The sequence below is a fragment of the Scyliorhinus canicula genome, chromosome 7, assembly GCF_902713615.1.
Source record: "Scyliorhinus canicula chromosome 7, sScyCan1.1, whole genome shotgun sequence".
Taxonomy (NCBI): Eukaryota; Metazoa; Chordata; class Chondrichthyes; order Carcharhiniformes; family Scyliorhinidae; genus Scyliorhinus; species Scyliorhinus canicula.
In genome coordinates this window covers 32,733,634-32,750,519 of record NC_052152.1, presented here as the reverse complement: position 1 = coordinate 32,750,519, position 16,886 = coordinate 32,733,634, and the positions used below count along the sequence as shown (strand labels likewise).

At 44.8% G+C, this 16,886-nt stretch overlaps 1 protein-coding gene across 11 annotated transcripts in view; it reads right to left on the bottom strand.

Moving 5' to 3' along the window:
- The window catches only part of zgc:152951 (uncharacterized protein LOC569013 homolog), a 131,659-nt gene that overhangs the window by 24,783 nt on the left and 89,990 nt on the right, over positions 1-16,886 (bottom strand). For 10 of the 11 annotated variants that reach the window (XM_038801700.1, XM_038801704.1, XM_038801702.1 and 7 more), the window contains 4 exons: positions 14,059-14,211; positions 9,054-9,221; positions 2,594-2,667; positions 2,107-2,304 (listed from right to left, as the gene is read on the bottom strand). In XM_038801700.1, the coding sequence (XP_038657628.1) occupies positions 2,107-2,304; positions 2,594-2,667; positions 9,054-9,221; positions 14,059-14,211 (593 nt within the window). The remainder of the gene's footprint in view (positions 1-2,106; positions 2,305-2,593; positions 2,668-9,053; positions 9,222-14,058; positions 14,212-16,886) is intronic. The other variant, XM_038801710.1, reaches the window with a different exon arrangement.

Genomic DNA, 16,886 nt, shown 5'->3' with positions numbered 1-16,886 from the left:
ACAATAACGATATTACAGGAGCAGCTACAAACAGTGCTGCTAGCAGTCCAGTCAACTTAAGACTGGCTCACAAATCCTACACAGGTGCTTATATGGGCCCCCTCAATGAGCTATCATTGAGGGAGCTCATACTCCAATTGGCCAACCAATAAAGCCAATTGGAGTTCATTACAGGCACCCTGTCTGATGGGATGCATCCTAGGTTGCTGAGGGAAAGAACAGTAGAAATTGCAGAGGATCTGGTGAAATCTCCCAAATCTCCTCCTGTTACAGAGGTGGTCCAAAGAACAGGAGGATTCAGAAGAAGAGGAGAAGGATAAACCTGGCAAATACAGGCCAACTAATATGGCAGTGGTGAGGAAGCTTTTTGAAACAATCCTGCAGAAAATGAATGGGCTCTTGGACAAGCAGTAACTAAAAGGAGAACCAATATGAGATTGTTAAGGGAAAATTGTGTTTGACTGACTTGACTTGAGATTTTTAATGATGTAACAAGAGCGGGTGAGGCCAGTGTAGTTGATGTTGTGCATGTAGATTTTCAAAATGCATTTAATAAAGTACCTACAATTTTGTGAACAAACCCATGAGACAAAAGGGGCAGCATATGGAAACAAAATTGGCTAACTGATAGAAAGCAGAGAGTTGTGGGGAACAACTATTTTTCCGGAGTAGACGGTGGAATATGTCATAATATCCACTCATGCATATAACAAGGTGCAGACAGGCAGTGATTGACACACAGGATGACCAGTAAGCACACAACACAGTGCAGCCAATCACCAGACAGGACACTACCACTATAAAGCCAGAGGACACTAGGTTTCCAGCTCTCTCTGGACCCAGCCACTGAGACAGTCAGAGTCCACGAGCTAGAAAATGCAAACACCATGTGGTAGCTAGTAAGTCTGGTCAGGCTACTACTAGGTCTCCAGTCAGTTCAGTATAGTGTCGACCCACAGTTGAATATGTTTATCAGTTCTATCGTTGAATAAAACAGTGTTGGATCTTCTCCAGTGTTAGACGTCTGTTTCTAGCTTCCCTGCATCGAGTGCAGTCCACATCGAACCAACCTGCCTAACACATCAGAATATAGTGGAGTTCCCCAATGTATGTTCTTGATATGCATTAATGACTTGGATTGGTGGGTTCAGGGCACAATTTTGAAACTTCCAGGTAACAGGTGTAGAAACCAGTGAGGAGGACAGCAGAAGATGACAAAGCGGCACAAACAAGCTAGGCGGAATGGGTGGGCACATGATAGATTAAATCCAATACAGTAAAGCGCAAGGTAATCCATTTTGGTAGGAAGAATGAGGCGAGCTATTGTATTCTAAATGGTACAATTTTAAATGGGGTGCAAGAACAGAGACAAAGCTTGTAAAAAAATCTTTTAACGTAAAAAGACAGATAATAAAATGAGAAATTGGGCTTTAGAAACAGGCAGACCATAAAAGCCAATAAGTTATACTAAACTTCTATAAAACACTAGTGTGGATACAGCTGGAGAATTGTGTCCAATCTTAGGTGCCAAACCTTAGACAAGCTGGGAAGATTTTGGAGAGCACACAGAAGAGATTTACAGGAATGGTTCTGTGGATGGGAGATCTTGCAGAAGGATTACAGCTATATGGACTGGAGAAAGACAGTGACAACTTTGATAGAGGCGTTTAAAATTACACAGGGTCTAGATGGAGTAAACAGAGTGAAACTGTTGCCAATGGCTGAAGATTTGATAACCAGAGCGGCTCGATTGAAGGTGGTTAAAAGAATCCGAGGCAAAATGCACTACCTGATAAGACGGTAGATTCAGTTGTTGCTTTCAAAAAGAAATTGGATAAATATTCAAAGGATAAAAAGATGCAGGGATATAGGTAAAAAGTGGGGAATGGGATTAACTGAATCATTCTCCGATTGACCAGACAACCTCCCTTGTGCTGTTCTATTCTATGACGGCATTACATAAAAACTAACCTCTTCAAATGTCGACACAAGACACTTTGCTCAACTTCCTAAACCTGCTCAAACATGAAAGCTACTTTATAAAACATTCAGGCACATACATACATCCCTCACAAAACAATAAGGGCAAGAAGTTGGACATCTTACTTTATATCTCTGCCACATGTTTTTTGGTGCTCCTTGTTTAATATTTCCATGAATCACTAATGCATTATACACGTTGATGAAGAATGCTAGCTTCTGTTTCCTCGTGAGATTTTCAACATCCAACCGCTGGAGCTGTGTTGCAAGTTGGCAATATTCCTCAAAAGCTGGACTCCTCAACATGGCTTTGTAATCTACGAGCTACAAATTTTAAAAGAGTGAAATCGTTATTGATTTATCCAACTGTACTTCAGCAACTTGAGATCACATGTTGACAAAGGAACCTTTGTTTGGTAGTTGCCTCTCAAACCAAACAAAAGTTACTCCTGAGATAATGATTAGAAATACTGAAGTGGTGAATTACCAAGTAGGCATTTAACTTATCAGCACAAGTAACAAGGATGGAGATTAAATTTTTAGGTGAAAATTGAAAACGGTGAATACAGTAGTACATATAGCAAAGATTTTCTGGAATAAAAATTCAACTAACCTTGCCATCAGGTGTAATGTGTTCTGAGAACAGCTTCAGTGTTAAGTCTCTCATAGCTTCAGAATGTTTGGAAGCTGAAATATAGCAGATTATTGAGCAATGTAATATTAAAAATGAATGTGAGAAATTGTCAAGCTATTATACTACTTTATTCAGAGGGTCATGGTCGGTTTGTGGTTTAGGGAGCATTTTACTTTGCCTTATGTACACTGATGTTTTTTCCCCTGCTTGACATCTCTATCATGGTGGAAAAGCACTGATCCGACAACAGACCGCTCTGCGACACAATTAATTAACAAATCATTACATTGTGTGGCCACAATTTCTCCAAACATCGGCCTACACTTCTGGAAAATCCCACAACTAACTTTTGGAACGAGTTTAGACCACAAGACCATAAGACATTGGAGTAGATTTAGGTAATTCGGCCCATCGAGTCTGATCCGCCCTTTAATCATGGCTGATATTTTTCTCGCCCCCATTCTCCTGCCTTCTGCCCAGAACCCCTGATCCTCTTATTAATCAAGAACCTATCTATCTCTGTCTTAAACACATTCAAATGGTGTGCTTGTTAGGTGAATTGGACATTCTGAATTCTCCTTCTGTGTACCCGAACAGGTGCCAGAGTGTGGTGGCTAGGGGATTTTCACAGTAACTTCATTGCAGTATTAATAATATAATAATAATCGCTTATTGTCACAAGTAGGCTTCGATGAAGTTACTGTGAAAAGCCTCTAGTCGCCACATTCTGGCGCCTGTTCAAGGAGGCCAGTACGGGAATTAAACCTGCACTGCTGGTCTTGTTCTGCATTACAAGTCAGCTGATATGTGCTAAACCAGCCCCTAATGTAAGCCTACTTGTGACACTAATAAAGATTTATTATTTATTATTATTTTCCTCAGTTATCCAAAGCCCTGCTGCACATTTCCACTTTTTTCAATGTTCAGTCAAGCTCTGCAAAGTCTCTCATGATTATACCTTCAAATATCCAAAGTCATACCAAGTAACCAACTCATGTTCATGCACTGTTGCTGTCATCGGTGGTGGTGGTGGTGGGGGGGGGGGGTGGGGCAAGAGAGAGAGAGAGAGAGAGAGACAAACACCAAAGCACCAAGGCGTGAAGAATAAGTTACCAAATATTTGTATGATTGTATGTAATATCTAAAGAATATAGCAAGATTCTGACCATTTTTCCAAATATAGTGACCCTGTGGCAAACTGGAGCCCCATGGTTGGTTTTAATCTGTGTTATTGTTAACTCATCATAGATCAGAGTCTAAGTGTCAGCCCCGTGGGTCCAATGGTAGCACTCTTGCCTCTCAGTCAGAAGGTTATGGGTTCATGTTCCACACCAGAGACTTGAGCATGAAATCCATCTAAGATTACAATGTCTTTTGGATGAGAAATTCAACCATTCCATATCACTATTTTGACAAAAAGCAGGTGAGTTATTCCCTGGGTCCTGGACAATACTTATCCATCATCAAAAGCTCAAGAACAGATTATCTGGTAATTATGACATATTTGCTTGTGGGAGTGTTTTGAGTACAAATTGCTTTCCTACATTACAACCCTACTTCATTGGCAGTAAAGTACTTTGGAATGATCTGAGGTCATGAACAACGCTGTGTAAATGCCAATCTTTCAATTCTTTCTTTGAGGGACCAGACCATGGCACCTTCCCGGCCTATGGTTTTCCAGGGGAACATACTCAGCACAATTCTTAAATAAATATCCAATTAGCTTCCTGAAATAGCTGCCAGAGCTCGGAAACCCAAGTTTCCTGCTACACTTAACAACAGTTCAACTTACACGAGAAAAAAAACCACACAAAAGCTGCCAAGTGCTTGTCATTTAAACATTAAACAGGCGATTAGGAACTCAAACCTAACTCAAAGACGAAGAAAAGATTTTGGCATTGTCAGGCAGTTTCAAATTTCAATCTGAAACAATGGCAATTTGGGCAATGGGTAATTGCCACAATGTCATAAAACTACTTCAGATTAAACCATTTTTCAAAGCAAATTAGGATGAACAGATTCAATAGAGGTTTCTACAATTCCTTACAGTTACCCACTCAACACTTTGCAGACATTATACATCATAAGTCAATTTGTTTTGCTGAATACAGCATATTTTGGATCTCAGGTCCCAACTGGGTGCCAGTCCGATGCTGAGCCACTGGACAAGGTTATACCAGAGCTAATGCAGGCGCTAGGGTGAGGCCGTGAGATTCAGGGAGGGACGTCAGCGCCACTCCAGTGGGCCCATAGCCGATTGGCAGAGTCCCAAAGTTTACGGGCGCAGGAGGTGGTGCTGGCAATGCGTGGCGCCGAAGCCAACAATGCTAGGGTGGCGACTGCAGTGGAAAGCCTGGAGCAGGTGCCAGCACCATGAGTGATGATGTCCAAGGCGTTGCTCAGTCAGTGACGGCCATGGCTGAGTGCCTCAACAGCATGTCCCAGTCGCTGGGGGATGTGTCCCTAAGGCAGGGGGACCTTACCGAGGCCCTGTGGAGCATGTCCCTGTCTCAGTTGGACATTGCCGATGCACTCCAGAGCATGTTCCAGTTGCTGAGGGCCGTGTCCCAGCCGCAGGTGGGCATTGCAAGACACTGCAGAGCATGGCTCGGTCACAGAGGGGCATAGCTGAGGGCGTCGACACCATGGTGCAGATAATGGGGAACTGCCACAGCTGGCAGTGCCAAATGTCATAGGGGCCTCTCATCCTCGTCCCAAGGTGACTCCAAGGGTCCTCCGAAACCGACCAGGAGGAGGGGGCGCTGGAGGCCGAAGAGAGCCCTGTACAGGGAGGCAATGGCGCAAACCAGCTCTCCCAAGACCCCCCCTGCTGACGTATCTCGGGCTAGTGGGCAGAACAGTGTGGCATGACGAGGCATGTGCCACCGGCAAGGTGGCCGGAGCCCTCCAGCCACCGGGGTCCCAGAGGACGGCTGCCAGGGGCATCAAAGGCGACAGGGCACGGTAAGCAGCATGCTGCCTCTACCTCTAATGTGCATCCTAGGGACACACCCAGACATTGCGGCACAGCATGGAGGACTAAGCAGTTTTAGGATCACTGAGATGGCACTGGGGGAGGAGGAGGGGGGTCAGCACCATCGGTAGCTAGGGACAGTTCGGGTCACGATTGTTCACCATTAAAACACGGTCCATCCGAGACATGTGAAGCCTCTATAGGTTATGCTGCATTCCGGGCCGACCTGCACCCCTCCACCCCTCTTTGGATTCTGCCCTCCCCCAGCCTCCCAGACATGGTGGTCTTAGATCTCCACCTCCCACAGCCCCTACCGAAGCACACCATGTGCAGGTGATGGGCGTGAGCGCCCTATCAACAGACAGACAGGAGTCAGACTATGACATAGACTGAGGGGCACCAGAACTCACCCGACAGATGATTATAATCACCCTCCTGCCTTGTATATTGACCCTCTGACAGTGCCGACACAGGCCCATCACCCTGAAGTGATGTTACACAGACTCTGGGAGTGTGGGCAGGGGTATTGGGGCAGGAGGCAATGGGTGTGTGTGGGAATGGTTGAGGGGGACGGGAGGAGGGAAAGGAAGATAGGAGGCAGGCGGACGGTGGATGGGAAGGTGAGGGGAGGGTGAGATGATGAACAAAACTACGTCCTAGGAGGTGGGTGAGGATGAGGGCCTTCCAGGTCCTCCGGGCATACCAGACCTTTGCCTCCGCCACCTGACCTCCATCATTTCTATTTCATTTAATTTCCATTTTCATTTTGTCTGGCAGCTTCGGCGGGTCCTCCCTGGGTTCGTCCTCCAGCCCCCCATGGTCCGGCCCATTCTTGTCCTCCTTCTCAGACGAGGACATATGCTCCTCCTCCTCCTCCACCTGCAGCACTTTGCCCTGCTGCTGTGCCAGGTTGTGGCGGGCAGAACAGACCATCCCAAAGCGTGCGACTCTCTGGGTGGTGTGCTGCAGTGCATCACCAGAGTGGTTGAGGCATCGGAACCGTATTTTTAATAGTCCAATGCACCGCTCAATGACAGCCCGGGTGGCCACATGGGTCTCGTTGTATCAGATCTCTGCATCGGTCTCCGGCCTTCATTCCGGCATCATTAGCCAGGATCGCATTGGGTATGGGAATACACTATCCAAGGAGTGGCATGTTGGATACATGGTTACTGAGGCCCTCACCTGTAAGCCTTGGGGTGACCCCTCCACTGATAAGGGCCAACCGCCCCCCCCGACAAGGGCCCCCGGGGGTTTCCCCACCCGCCCCGATTACTGGGCCAGCAGCCTCTATGCTCCCAAGCAGGAAGACAGATAAGCTAAATAATTACTTTGGATCTGTGTTCACAGAGGAAGATACAGGAAATCTCCCAAGAAATAATAGAGAGCCAAAGGACAAGCAAGAATGAGGAACTGAAAGAACTTTGTATTAGTAAAAGTGTAGCACTGGAGAAATGTGTAGGACTGAAAGTTGATCCCTGGGACCCGGTGATGTACATTCCAGAATGTTAAAAGAGGTGGCTATGAACATAGTGAGTGCACTGCTGGTCATCTTTCAAAATTCTGTACATTCTGGAACAGTGCCTGCAGATTGGAAGGTTGCAAATTAAGAAAGGAGGGAGAGAGAATGGGGAACTACAGACCTGTTAGACTGATGTCACTTTACTCTATTATAAAGGATGTGATAACTAGGCACTTAGACAATAATGATATGATTGGGCATAGTCAATGTGGATTTATGAAAAATAAATCATGTTTTACAAATCTGTTGGGAGATTTTTGAGGATGTTAATAGCAGGGTAGATAAGGGGGGACCAGTGGATGTGATGTATTTGGATTTTCAGAAGACTTTCAATAAGATTCCACACAGGAGGTTAGTAAATAAAATTAGAGCACATTGATTGGGGATAATATACTGGCATGGTTAACAGACAGATAGCAGAGAGTAGGAGTAAACAGGCCATTCTCAAGTTGAGAAGCTGTGACTAATGGGGTACCACATGGATTAGTACTTCGGCCCCAGCTGTTTACAATCTATATCAATTACTTAGATATGGGGATCAAATGAAATATTCCCAAGATTGCTGGTGATAGTAAGCTAGGTGGGAATGTGTACTGAGGAGATGATGCAAAGAACCTTGAAGGGGATTCGGACAGGCTTATTGATTGGGCAGGAACATGGCAGATGGAATATAATGTGGATAAGTGTGAGGTTATCTACTTTGGTAGGACTAAAGGAGGTGCAGAGTACTTATTGAATGGTGAAAGATTGGAAAGTGTTGATGGTCAAAGGGACCTGGATGTCCTTGTTCATAAGTTACTTAAAGCTAACATGCAGGTGCAGCAAGAAATTAGGAAGGCATGTTCTTAGTTTTTATTGCAAGAGGACATGTGTACAGGTGTAACAATATCTTGCTTCAATTGTACAGAACCTTGGTGAGACCATGCCTGCGGTATTGTGTACAGTTTTAGTCTCTTTACCTAAGGAAGGATGTACGTGCCATAGAGAGAGTTCATTAGAGGTTCACCAGACTAATTCCTGGGATGGTTGGACTGCCCTATGAAAAGAGGTTGAAGAGACTGGGCCGATATTCTCTAGAATGAGGTCATTAGAAGAATGACCTCACTGAAACTTAAAACATTCTTAACATGCTAGACAGGATAGATGCAGAAAGGATGTTTCTCTGGCTGGTTGACCAGAATGAAGGGACAGGGTCTCAGAATAAAGGTCAAGCCATTTAGGGCTAAGTTGAGGAGGAATTTCTTCACTCAAGAGGGTTATGAATCTTTGGGTTTCTCTGCCCCAGCGGACTGTGGAAGCTCAGTGACTATGTTCAAGACAGAGATCGAGAAATTTCTAGATCCCAATACCATTAATAGACATGGGAATATGCAGGAAAATAGTGCTGAAGTAGAAGATAGGCCATGATCCAGTTTAATGGTGGAACAGACTCAGGAGCCTGAACAGCCTACGCCTGCTCTTATGTTCCTACTTTGAGATTGCTGTGTTCCTCTACCCCTCCTTATATCTGTACCTTCCAAGTAATATCTGACAACCCTATTCTTCCTGCCTGAACTCATTACCCCACGTTTATCTGTGTTGAACTTCATTTGCCAATTATTTGCCTATTCTGCAAGTTTATTGATATCCTCCTAAATTTATTTGTAGTCTTCCTCAGTACTGACTATCCCCCACCTCAATTTGGTGTCATCCCCAAATTTAGAAAGTTAGTCAGGAATGGTTGAAGCAAAAAAGTTGGAAACATGTATGCAACATAAAGGCTTCTTAGCTGGGAGTTGAAAACTCAATATATACATATTTATTCAACAGTGTGTGCATGGAAGGAGATGCTTATATTAACTACTGTAAACAATCTATTTTAAAAGTTATCCTTGTCCGTTATTCACTCTTGATGTTGAAAACTTGTATGAGGTATCAGCAAAAGAGGTAAAGGAATTACATACCAGAAATAGCATTATATTCTGCCGTGGATCCAGTGTTTAATGATACAGCAAAGTCGTGCTCTATCAATCTGTATAGAGCGTCACTGTTTTCAAACCCTTTTACACTCAAAGGATTTAAATATTTTCTGGCTGACAATTCTTTTGCTATGTCAACTGCGGCAGCTTGGTCTAGGTTAAGGAAAGATCAAATAGCAAAACAACAGAATATTTGATTTGGGGTGTTTAATAATCCAAACCGCACATAACAATTCAAAGCTTACAATAATACTGTTGCTTAAAAATTATGAATTCAGTTTCACTGTCACTCTGCTGTGTAAGGCACACAGGCACAAAAGCTTTAAAATTCTAATATTAACGGCTTGACTATTCCCTTGTCCTTCACCCCTCCCCTCTGCTCTGGGAAGACTCCTTTCTTCTTGAAAGGAAAGCTTTGCACCTGAAACTTCCGTGAAAGAGAATCAGGCAATATGGAGATAGGGCAAGAAAGTGGAGTTGGGGTAGAAAACCAGCTAAAACTCTGACTGAATGGTGGAGCAGGCTCGTGTGGCTATCTGGCCGAGTCCAACTTCTTCAGTTCTTATGTTCTTTTTGCTTTGTTCCATGTCCATTTTTATTTCCCATTTGCCCACTTGGAAATCTGTATTTAAAGGGTTCCTGGGGAACCAGAAGATACTTTTCTTGCAGGAACAAACAGGATACACAAACCATAATTAATCAAGGGGACCTTGTTTACAGCTCAGCACAGGCACCACTATCACTCATTCATTCATTGTTTACAGACTGGTGTAGGGAGTAGGCAGGATAGTGAAGTTGAGGCCACAGTTGAATCAGTCGTAATCTCAATGAGCGACATAGCAGGCTTGAGGGGCCAAATGGCCTACTCCTGCTCCTATTTCTTATGCTATGTAGGACATCTGAACTTTGACAAGAGAATGGGAGCTTTGGGAGGTGGGACATCATTCCACAACGTTGCGTACACTATAGTCAGAATAAAGCATTCTCTTACAGATAAACTGGGCAGCACGGTGGCACAGTGGTCAGCACTGCTGCCTGGGACCCGGGTTCAATTTTGGCCTCGGGTCACTGTCTGTGTGGAGTTTGTACATTCTCCCCGTGTCTATGTCGGATTCCTCCGGGTGTTCCAGTTTCCTTCCACAGTCCAAAGACGTGCACATTAAGTGGGCTCACAGAGTTACAGGGATAGGGCGGGGGAGTGGGTGTAGGTAGGGTGTTCTTTCAGACATTTGGTGCAGACACGATGGGCCAAATGACCTCCTTCTGCACTTTATGGATTCTATAGAGCATGGTTAAATGCAGAGCAAAACCTTTTTGCACTCTGTCCCATTAGTATCTGTTCAGCTAACCTCAGAAGAACACCTTTTGCTATTCTTTCTGCTACTGAATTTGGAAGAGAAGCCTTTCATTTAAGTCAGGTTGGATACAAGTTTCCAGATGAGAAGCAAAATTTAGCATATGTGCTAAATCCACCAGTTTTACAACTGGAATTAAACATTTCTAGTAGCCCTTGTGACATTTTTGTAAAAACTTTGCAATTACATTATTTTTTAAAAAATGAAACTATGATGGGCCGGATTCTCCAGTCCCCCAGCCGCGTGCTTCTGGGCAGCGCACCTTTCGCTGGCGGTGGGATTCTCTATTCCTGCTGCTTGTCAATGGGAATTTCTACTGGAGCCACCCCACACCGCCAGGAATTCAATGGGCAGGGGTGCGCTGCTGGCGGGAACATAGAATCCCAACAGCCAGAGGAATCCGGCCAATAGTGAAGAAAAAAACTAACATATCAGTATTCAACTTCAGAGTAATAATCCATGTTCATTATCTTGTAACTGTCAATGCAAATCTTGCACTTAGTAAGTCATACATTAAGTCTATGGATGGCAATTGTCAAATGTCATTCTTTTCTTATTCACAGAAATAAGCTCCTTTACCACATCTGAAAGACCCCAGCAAAAAACATTTTTTTGTTTTTGAAAGGTTGCAATTTTAACCAATCACACCATCTAAAAAGAAAACTAGCCACCATTTTGATTTCTAGCCCACCACAACCAATAACGTAGGTGTCAGCGCATAGGTCAACCTTTGGAGTTCTCATAGTGTTGCCACTCCTGGCCCCACACTCGGAGAACTGTGCAAACCTGGTGACGACATTTGTCGGAGGCAACAGACATCTTTACCCAACCTTCGGCAGCTTTGAGATTCTTTTCCACCCAAGTGCAATACCAATTGGAATGGACTAATATGTATCTTTGCCAAAGAAACAAAGCCATTTTGACAAAAGCTTTAGTTCATATTGAATCTTTCTCCCCTCACCCCCAGCAAAGAAATAATATTTTTGTTTAAATACCGGGTTTCACACTTTTGTTTATGGTAAGGAGGTCAGAAACATGACTGACATTCGCAATTTAGAGAAAAGCTTCCATTGTTCATGATGGAATCATCATTTTTAGTTCAGAAATCAAGGCGTTAGCTATCAGTGTTTAAAATAACCAACCTGACAGGTGTTGGGTGTAAAAGGCTTTTTTTGACGTGATTCGGCAGTTGAACAGGAAAGACCTGCTTAACACAGCTACATCCAAACCAAGCTGTCCTGACTACATATTTTTTTAAAAACACATCTGAAAATGATTTTGGCTTTTGAACGCCCTTCTCGTTGAGCACATTCTTCTTTTAGAAACATAATTTTTTTTTATTTATAAATTTAGAGTACCCAATTATTTTTTTTTCCAATTAAGGAGCAATGTAGTGTGGCCAATCCACCTAACCTGCACATCTATGGGTTGTGGGGGTGAAACCCACGCAGGCATGGGGAGAATGTGCAAACTCCTCACGGACAGTGACCCAGGGCCGGGATTCGAACCCGGATCCTCAGCGCCGCAGTCTCAGTGCTAACCACTGTGCCACATGCCGCCCTCAGAAACAGAAATTAAGGTGATCCCTTGATTCTCCACGACGTTGTTAATAAATACGTGCAACATTGTCCTGGGATTCTTCAGCAGACTGCCCCACAGCCATTTCATGTCTTGTGGAGAGTTAATTTGTTTAAGATGATTCAGCCTTTGGCCCCAGTCTGAGGAGGAAGCCCCACCTCGGAGTGTCACGGGTCAATCTGATGGCCAGCAGCACCACCAGGAGCAATGGCCACTGCTGGAAGTGCATTCAATCCCTGAAGAGGAGGAGATAGAAGCCGAGCAATGGATAAATTGTTGGGGGGGGGGGGGGGGGGGGGGTGGCTCATGGTGGTACCAGGATAAGAGAGGCTGGGGGGTGTGACGTTTCTAACCAGTAAAAGAGGTCAATGTAGGAGGCACTTCTGCCCCTTCCCATTCCTGCCTGAGGCCCAAAACAGGCTGACCCTTCAGACTTCCCACCTGCTGCCGACTTTCTCTTGTTGGCCAAACAACTGCAGCTGCCAGAAAGCGGCCATTAATTGGAGCTCAATTGGAGAGACACAGACGACCTGCCACCCATATAGCAACCAGCTTCAGGATGAGCAGGTGGGAAAGGTGCCCATGCCATTTTACAGCACCTTTGTCTGCAGGGGACCTTAAAATACTGACTCAGATTCCAGCAGAGTGGTATACACAAACCAGCATCTTGCCTTTCTGTCAAAATTCCATTATTTGGAGGGCAAAATTGCAGACTTACATATTCTTCACTCTCCTACAATCTTAAGCAGAAAGCTAATTGTAAAAAATACTTGAAATTTTTTTAATATAAATTTAGAATACCCAATTCATGTTTTCCAATTAAGGGGCAATTTAGCGTGGCCAATCCGCCTAGCATGTACATCTTTGGGGTGTGGGGGCGAAACCCACGCAAACAAGGGGAGAATGTGGAAACTCCACATGGACAGTGACCCAGAGCCGGGATCGAACCTGGGACCTCGGCGCGGTGAGGCAGCAGAGTAATCCACTGTGCCACCGTGCTGCCCTCTGAAATAGAATATTAACCTCTCAAGGATAGGCAGCGTGTTAAACAAGCACCAGGGAGTCACCAGTTGCACCAGTGATTCCAAAAATGGAAAACATGCTGTCAAATTTACCACAAACCCTCGTACTACCATGCAGGGTGGGTTAGGGTGGAATGGAGTGGGGGGGGGGGGGGGGGGGGGCGGAGCTGTGGTGAGTACCTGTTCTCAAGAGGCAGGTTGATCATTTGAATTATTATTAAAGAGGGTTGCTTGTATTGTTTCGATAATGGCTGTGAGCTGGTTCTGCCAAGGCAACATGCTGGCTAAACGGAGGCAGGAACAGTAAGTAGGCTGCAGCAAGTAGGTGTTTTTTTTGTGCATTACTTTTGGGCCAGGGGGAAGAGAAGTGCTCCGCCCGATCCAACATGTCTCAAGCTGATGCTGACTCGACCTACCCTGGCTGAAATATCCCCTCCCCCATGGGGAGGGGGGGGGGGGGTCTTCCTTACCACCATAACGCCATCTGCCTGCAACACCCATTACGTTAGGCAGGACCTTCACATTCCCTACATTATGAGGCACCTAAACTGCTGAAAATCATCCCTGTTCCCTCCCCAGCTCCCTGCAAATAAAGACTCCTAATATGCTTTCCACTTCCTGCCTTCCGATGTAAACAACCTAAACAATGGGAACTCATGTTAGGCTATTGGGAAATCACAGGCAGAATTTGTAAAAATGCTGTGTCATGCTGCTCCATTGCACAAGTCAGAAGTACTGTGGATCTGAACAAAGTACAGATTAGGAACGAGCACTTTGGTATCTGTTTCAATTAAAATAGCGACATGTTTTTAAATAACAATTAAATGTGCAAAAATTGCACTTGCAGAGCTGTGGACAAAGAACTAAGCATTTTAGTAAATTAATTACAGTCCAAAAATCTTTTCAAAATGTGATCTAAAGAAACTTGGAGATTTTAAATGTTACCACTGCACACCAACATACAACTGCAAGCAAATCCGAGATGGGAGGTGTTCGTTTATCATATGTGGGAGAAACTTTATCTCGCGGACTCACCAACGTTTTTGTGTTCCATCAGCCAGTTGACTAACTTCTTCCCACTGAAACTGTTTTGCTGCATTTTCAGACAAGACCAGTGGCTGCCAATAATACCAGTTTCTTTGAATTCCAAGATCAAGTCTGCATATTCATCTCTTTTGCTTTTCAATTCTGTGAAGCAAATGATATAAGTTTTCTGTTTTCAACAGAGGATGCATTAAAATCCTTTAAAAGAAAATCATAACAGGACTTCCTATAGCATCTATGGATATACCTATGATTTACAGATATATTGGGCCTGATTTCCCACCATGTTGCTCCCGGCACCGATCCCATTACGTTGAGTGCATCGCAAGAGAGAAAAGGGCGAAGGGGGTGTCCTGAAAAGGGGGAGCCTCTAAAGGTGGGGGAGTCCCCAGTGACCCCATAATGGGGTACGCTCAGGTGGGGGGGGGGGGGGGGGGTGGTTGATACCCCCATTCCCACGAGGGTTGGATGTGTTGCCTATGCCTGCGCAGTGGGGAACCCTCAACATCAGTTTGAGATCTGGGCACCCTTTCAAAATGGCATCCCATTCTCGGAGGAACTGGTATTGCCAGAAAAGAATTCCAAGGGCACGACCTTCTGGCCACGCTGCACCAGAAACGTAGCTTTCAGTGGCCGGTGAAAGACGGGAGGCCCCGCTCCCGGGATCCACCTGGCTCGCAACTCCACATGAGGTACAGCGCAACTCGCGAGACGTTGCAAGGGGAATCCCGCCCACAATGGACGGAATCAGCTTTTGGCAAATCTGCGTATTAGAGCGAGGCAGTAAGCCTCACGCTAATGTGCAGATTCCCGAGGCACCAGAGGCTTTGGGATTCAATCCCTTCCCCTCGGGGACCTCGGGTGAGCGCTGTTTGGTATTGGTCTCCATAAACAGGGACCAGACGGGACAACACTCGTAGGGTTTCCAAGGGGATAGGAGGCCCCAAGCTGCATGCCCTTTGGGAAGGGTGATCCCTGGCACTGCTGGTGCCACCCGAGTGCTGTCCTGGCACTGCCAAGATGCCCAGGTGGCACTGACAGCTGGCAAGGGCTTTGCCACCTCACATGCCTGCAGGATGAATTCCATTTGCCACTTTTCTGCCCACCTGACCAGTCCATTGATACCTTCTGCAGTCGATGGCTATCCTCCTCGCTATCAACCTTGTGACCACTTTTTGTGTCATCTGCAAACTTCTTGATCAAACTCCCTACATTCGCCAAATTGTTAATCTACACCATATCAAGCAGGGGACCAAGCACTGAGCCATGTGGAACCCCGCTAGAAAAACCCTTCCAGTCTCAAAAACACCCATCAACAATTGCCCTTTGTTTCCTGCCACTAAGCCAATTTTGTATCCAGTTTGTTACATTCCCCTGGATCCCATGGGCTTTTTAAAAAAAACTGGCCTGCCTTGTGGGATTTTATCGAAAGCCTTGTGTCAGGAAAACAGAGGGAATTTTAAGTGATCTAAATTTGCATTGTTAAATATTAGAAATATGTGGGTTTAATTTAGTGGGTTTAATTAAGTGGGTTTAATTTAGTGTTGCTGTGTAAGAAAGTGTAAACCTATAATTAGCTGTTTGTATGTGTGGGGGGGGGTTTGGTCAGCTCATACTGCGCTGCTATTTTGGTTAGAGACGGTTACAATGTGAAAAGTTCACAAACTGGGAGAAATAGAAGTCATTTCTTAGCAACCAGGGACACCTATAGGGTAGGGATGCTTTTTGAGTGTAGTTTTAACTGAATTTACTGACAGAGAAGGAACATCTCTCTCAGCTTTGCTAGGAGAAAAGCCATACCATGGGCGGCACGGTAGCACAGTGGTTAACACTGTTGCTTCACAGCGGCAGGGTCCCTGGTTCGATTCCCGGCTTGGGTTACTGTCTATGTGGAGTCTGCACGTTCTCCCTGTGTCTGCGTGGGTTTCCTCCGGGTGCTTTGGTTTCCTCCCACAAGTCCTGAAAGATGTGCTCTTAAGTAATTTGGACATTCAGAAATCTCCCTCCGTGTACCCGAACATGTGCTGGAGTGTGGTGACTAGGGGCTTATCACAGTAACTTATCACAGAAACCTCATTGTAGTGTTAATGTAAGCCTACTTATGACAATAAAGATTACTATATCATGGAGTAATGGTTAAGAAAGCAAGTGCAGAGTGCAGCTGATTAAGGAAACTAGAGAAATGAAGGGAAGTTTCCAGGAATATTGAAGTAAAAAGCAACAAAGAGGAACTGCCTTTGAGAGCAGGATAATGTTTATGGAAGATAAAGTCAGACCTGGGAAGAGAAGAGCTGATGAGGTAGGCTACAGAAAAGCCACATATCTGAAGCAATCATAAGGTTTAGTGTCCTTATGAACAATGTTTGAAGCAATAGGATTTTGTTGGGGACTGAGTACCTGAGTTTGTACAAAAGCATTTCAGACAAAGGAAACCTAAGGGGGAGGTGGAAAACCAGTGCTGGATTCCTTCTTAAAAGTGGAGCAGAACATTTTTTGACAAGACATAAGAAAAGCCTGGAGTGGATTTTTAATGCAAACAGCTGACGGAAAGCCTTGTTTGAAAGATTTTAAAGCGTGTCTTTTTGGGAGAAGAGGTTGGAAACCCTCATGTGACAATCATCTGAGGGGATTGGGAGTGAAATCCATGGAAGATCGGCCATTTGGTTCAGATTGGGCTGTTAGTTTTGAAAACTGTATACATTTGTGGAGCTAAGGATGAGGGTAAAGGGATATGATATTATAATCCAACTTTTCAATTTTAATTTAAAAAATTTAGCAGCCCTGTGACTCTATTCCTCCATTTTTTCTTAGAAAAAGTA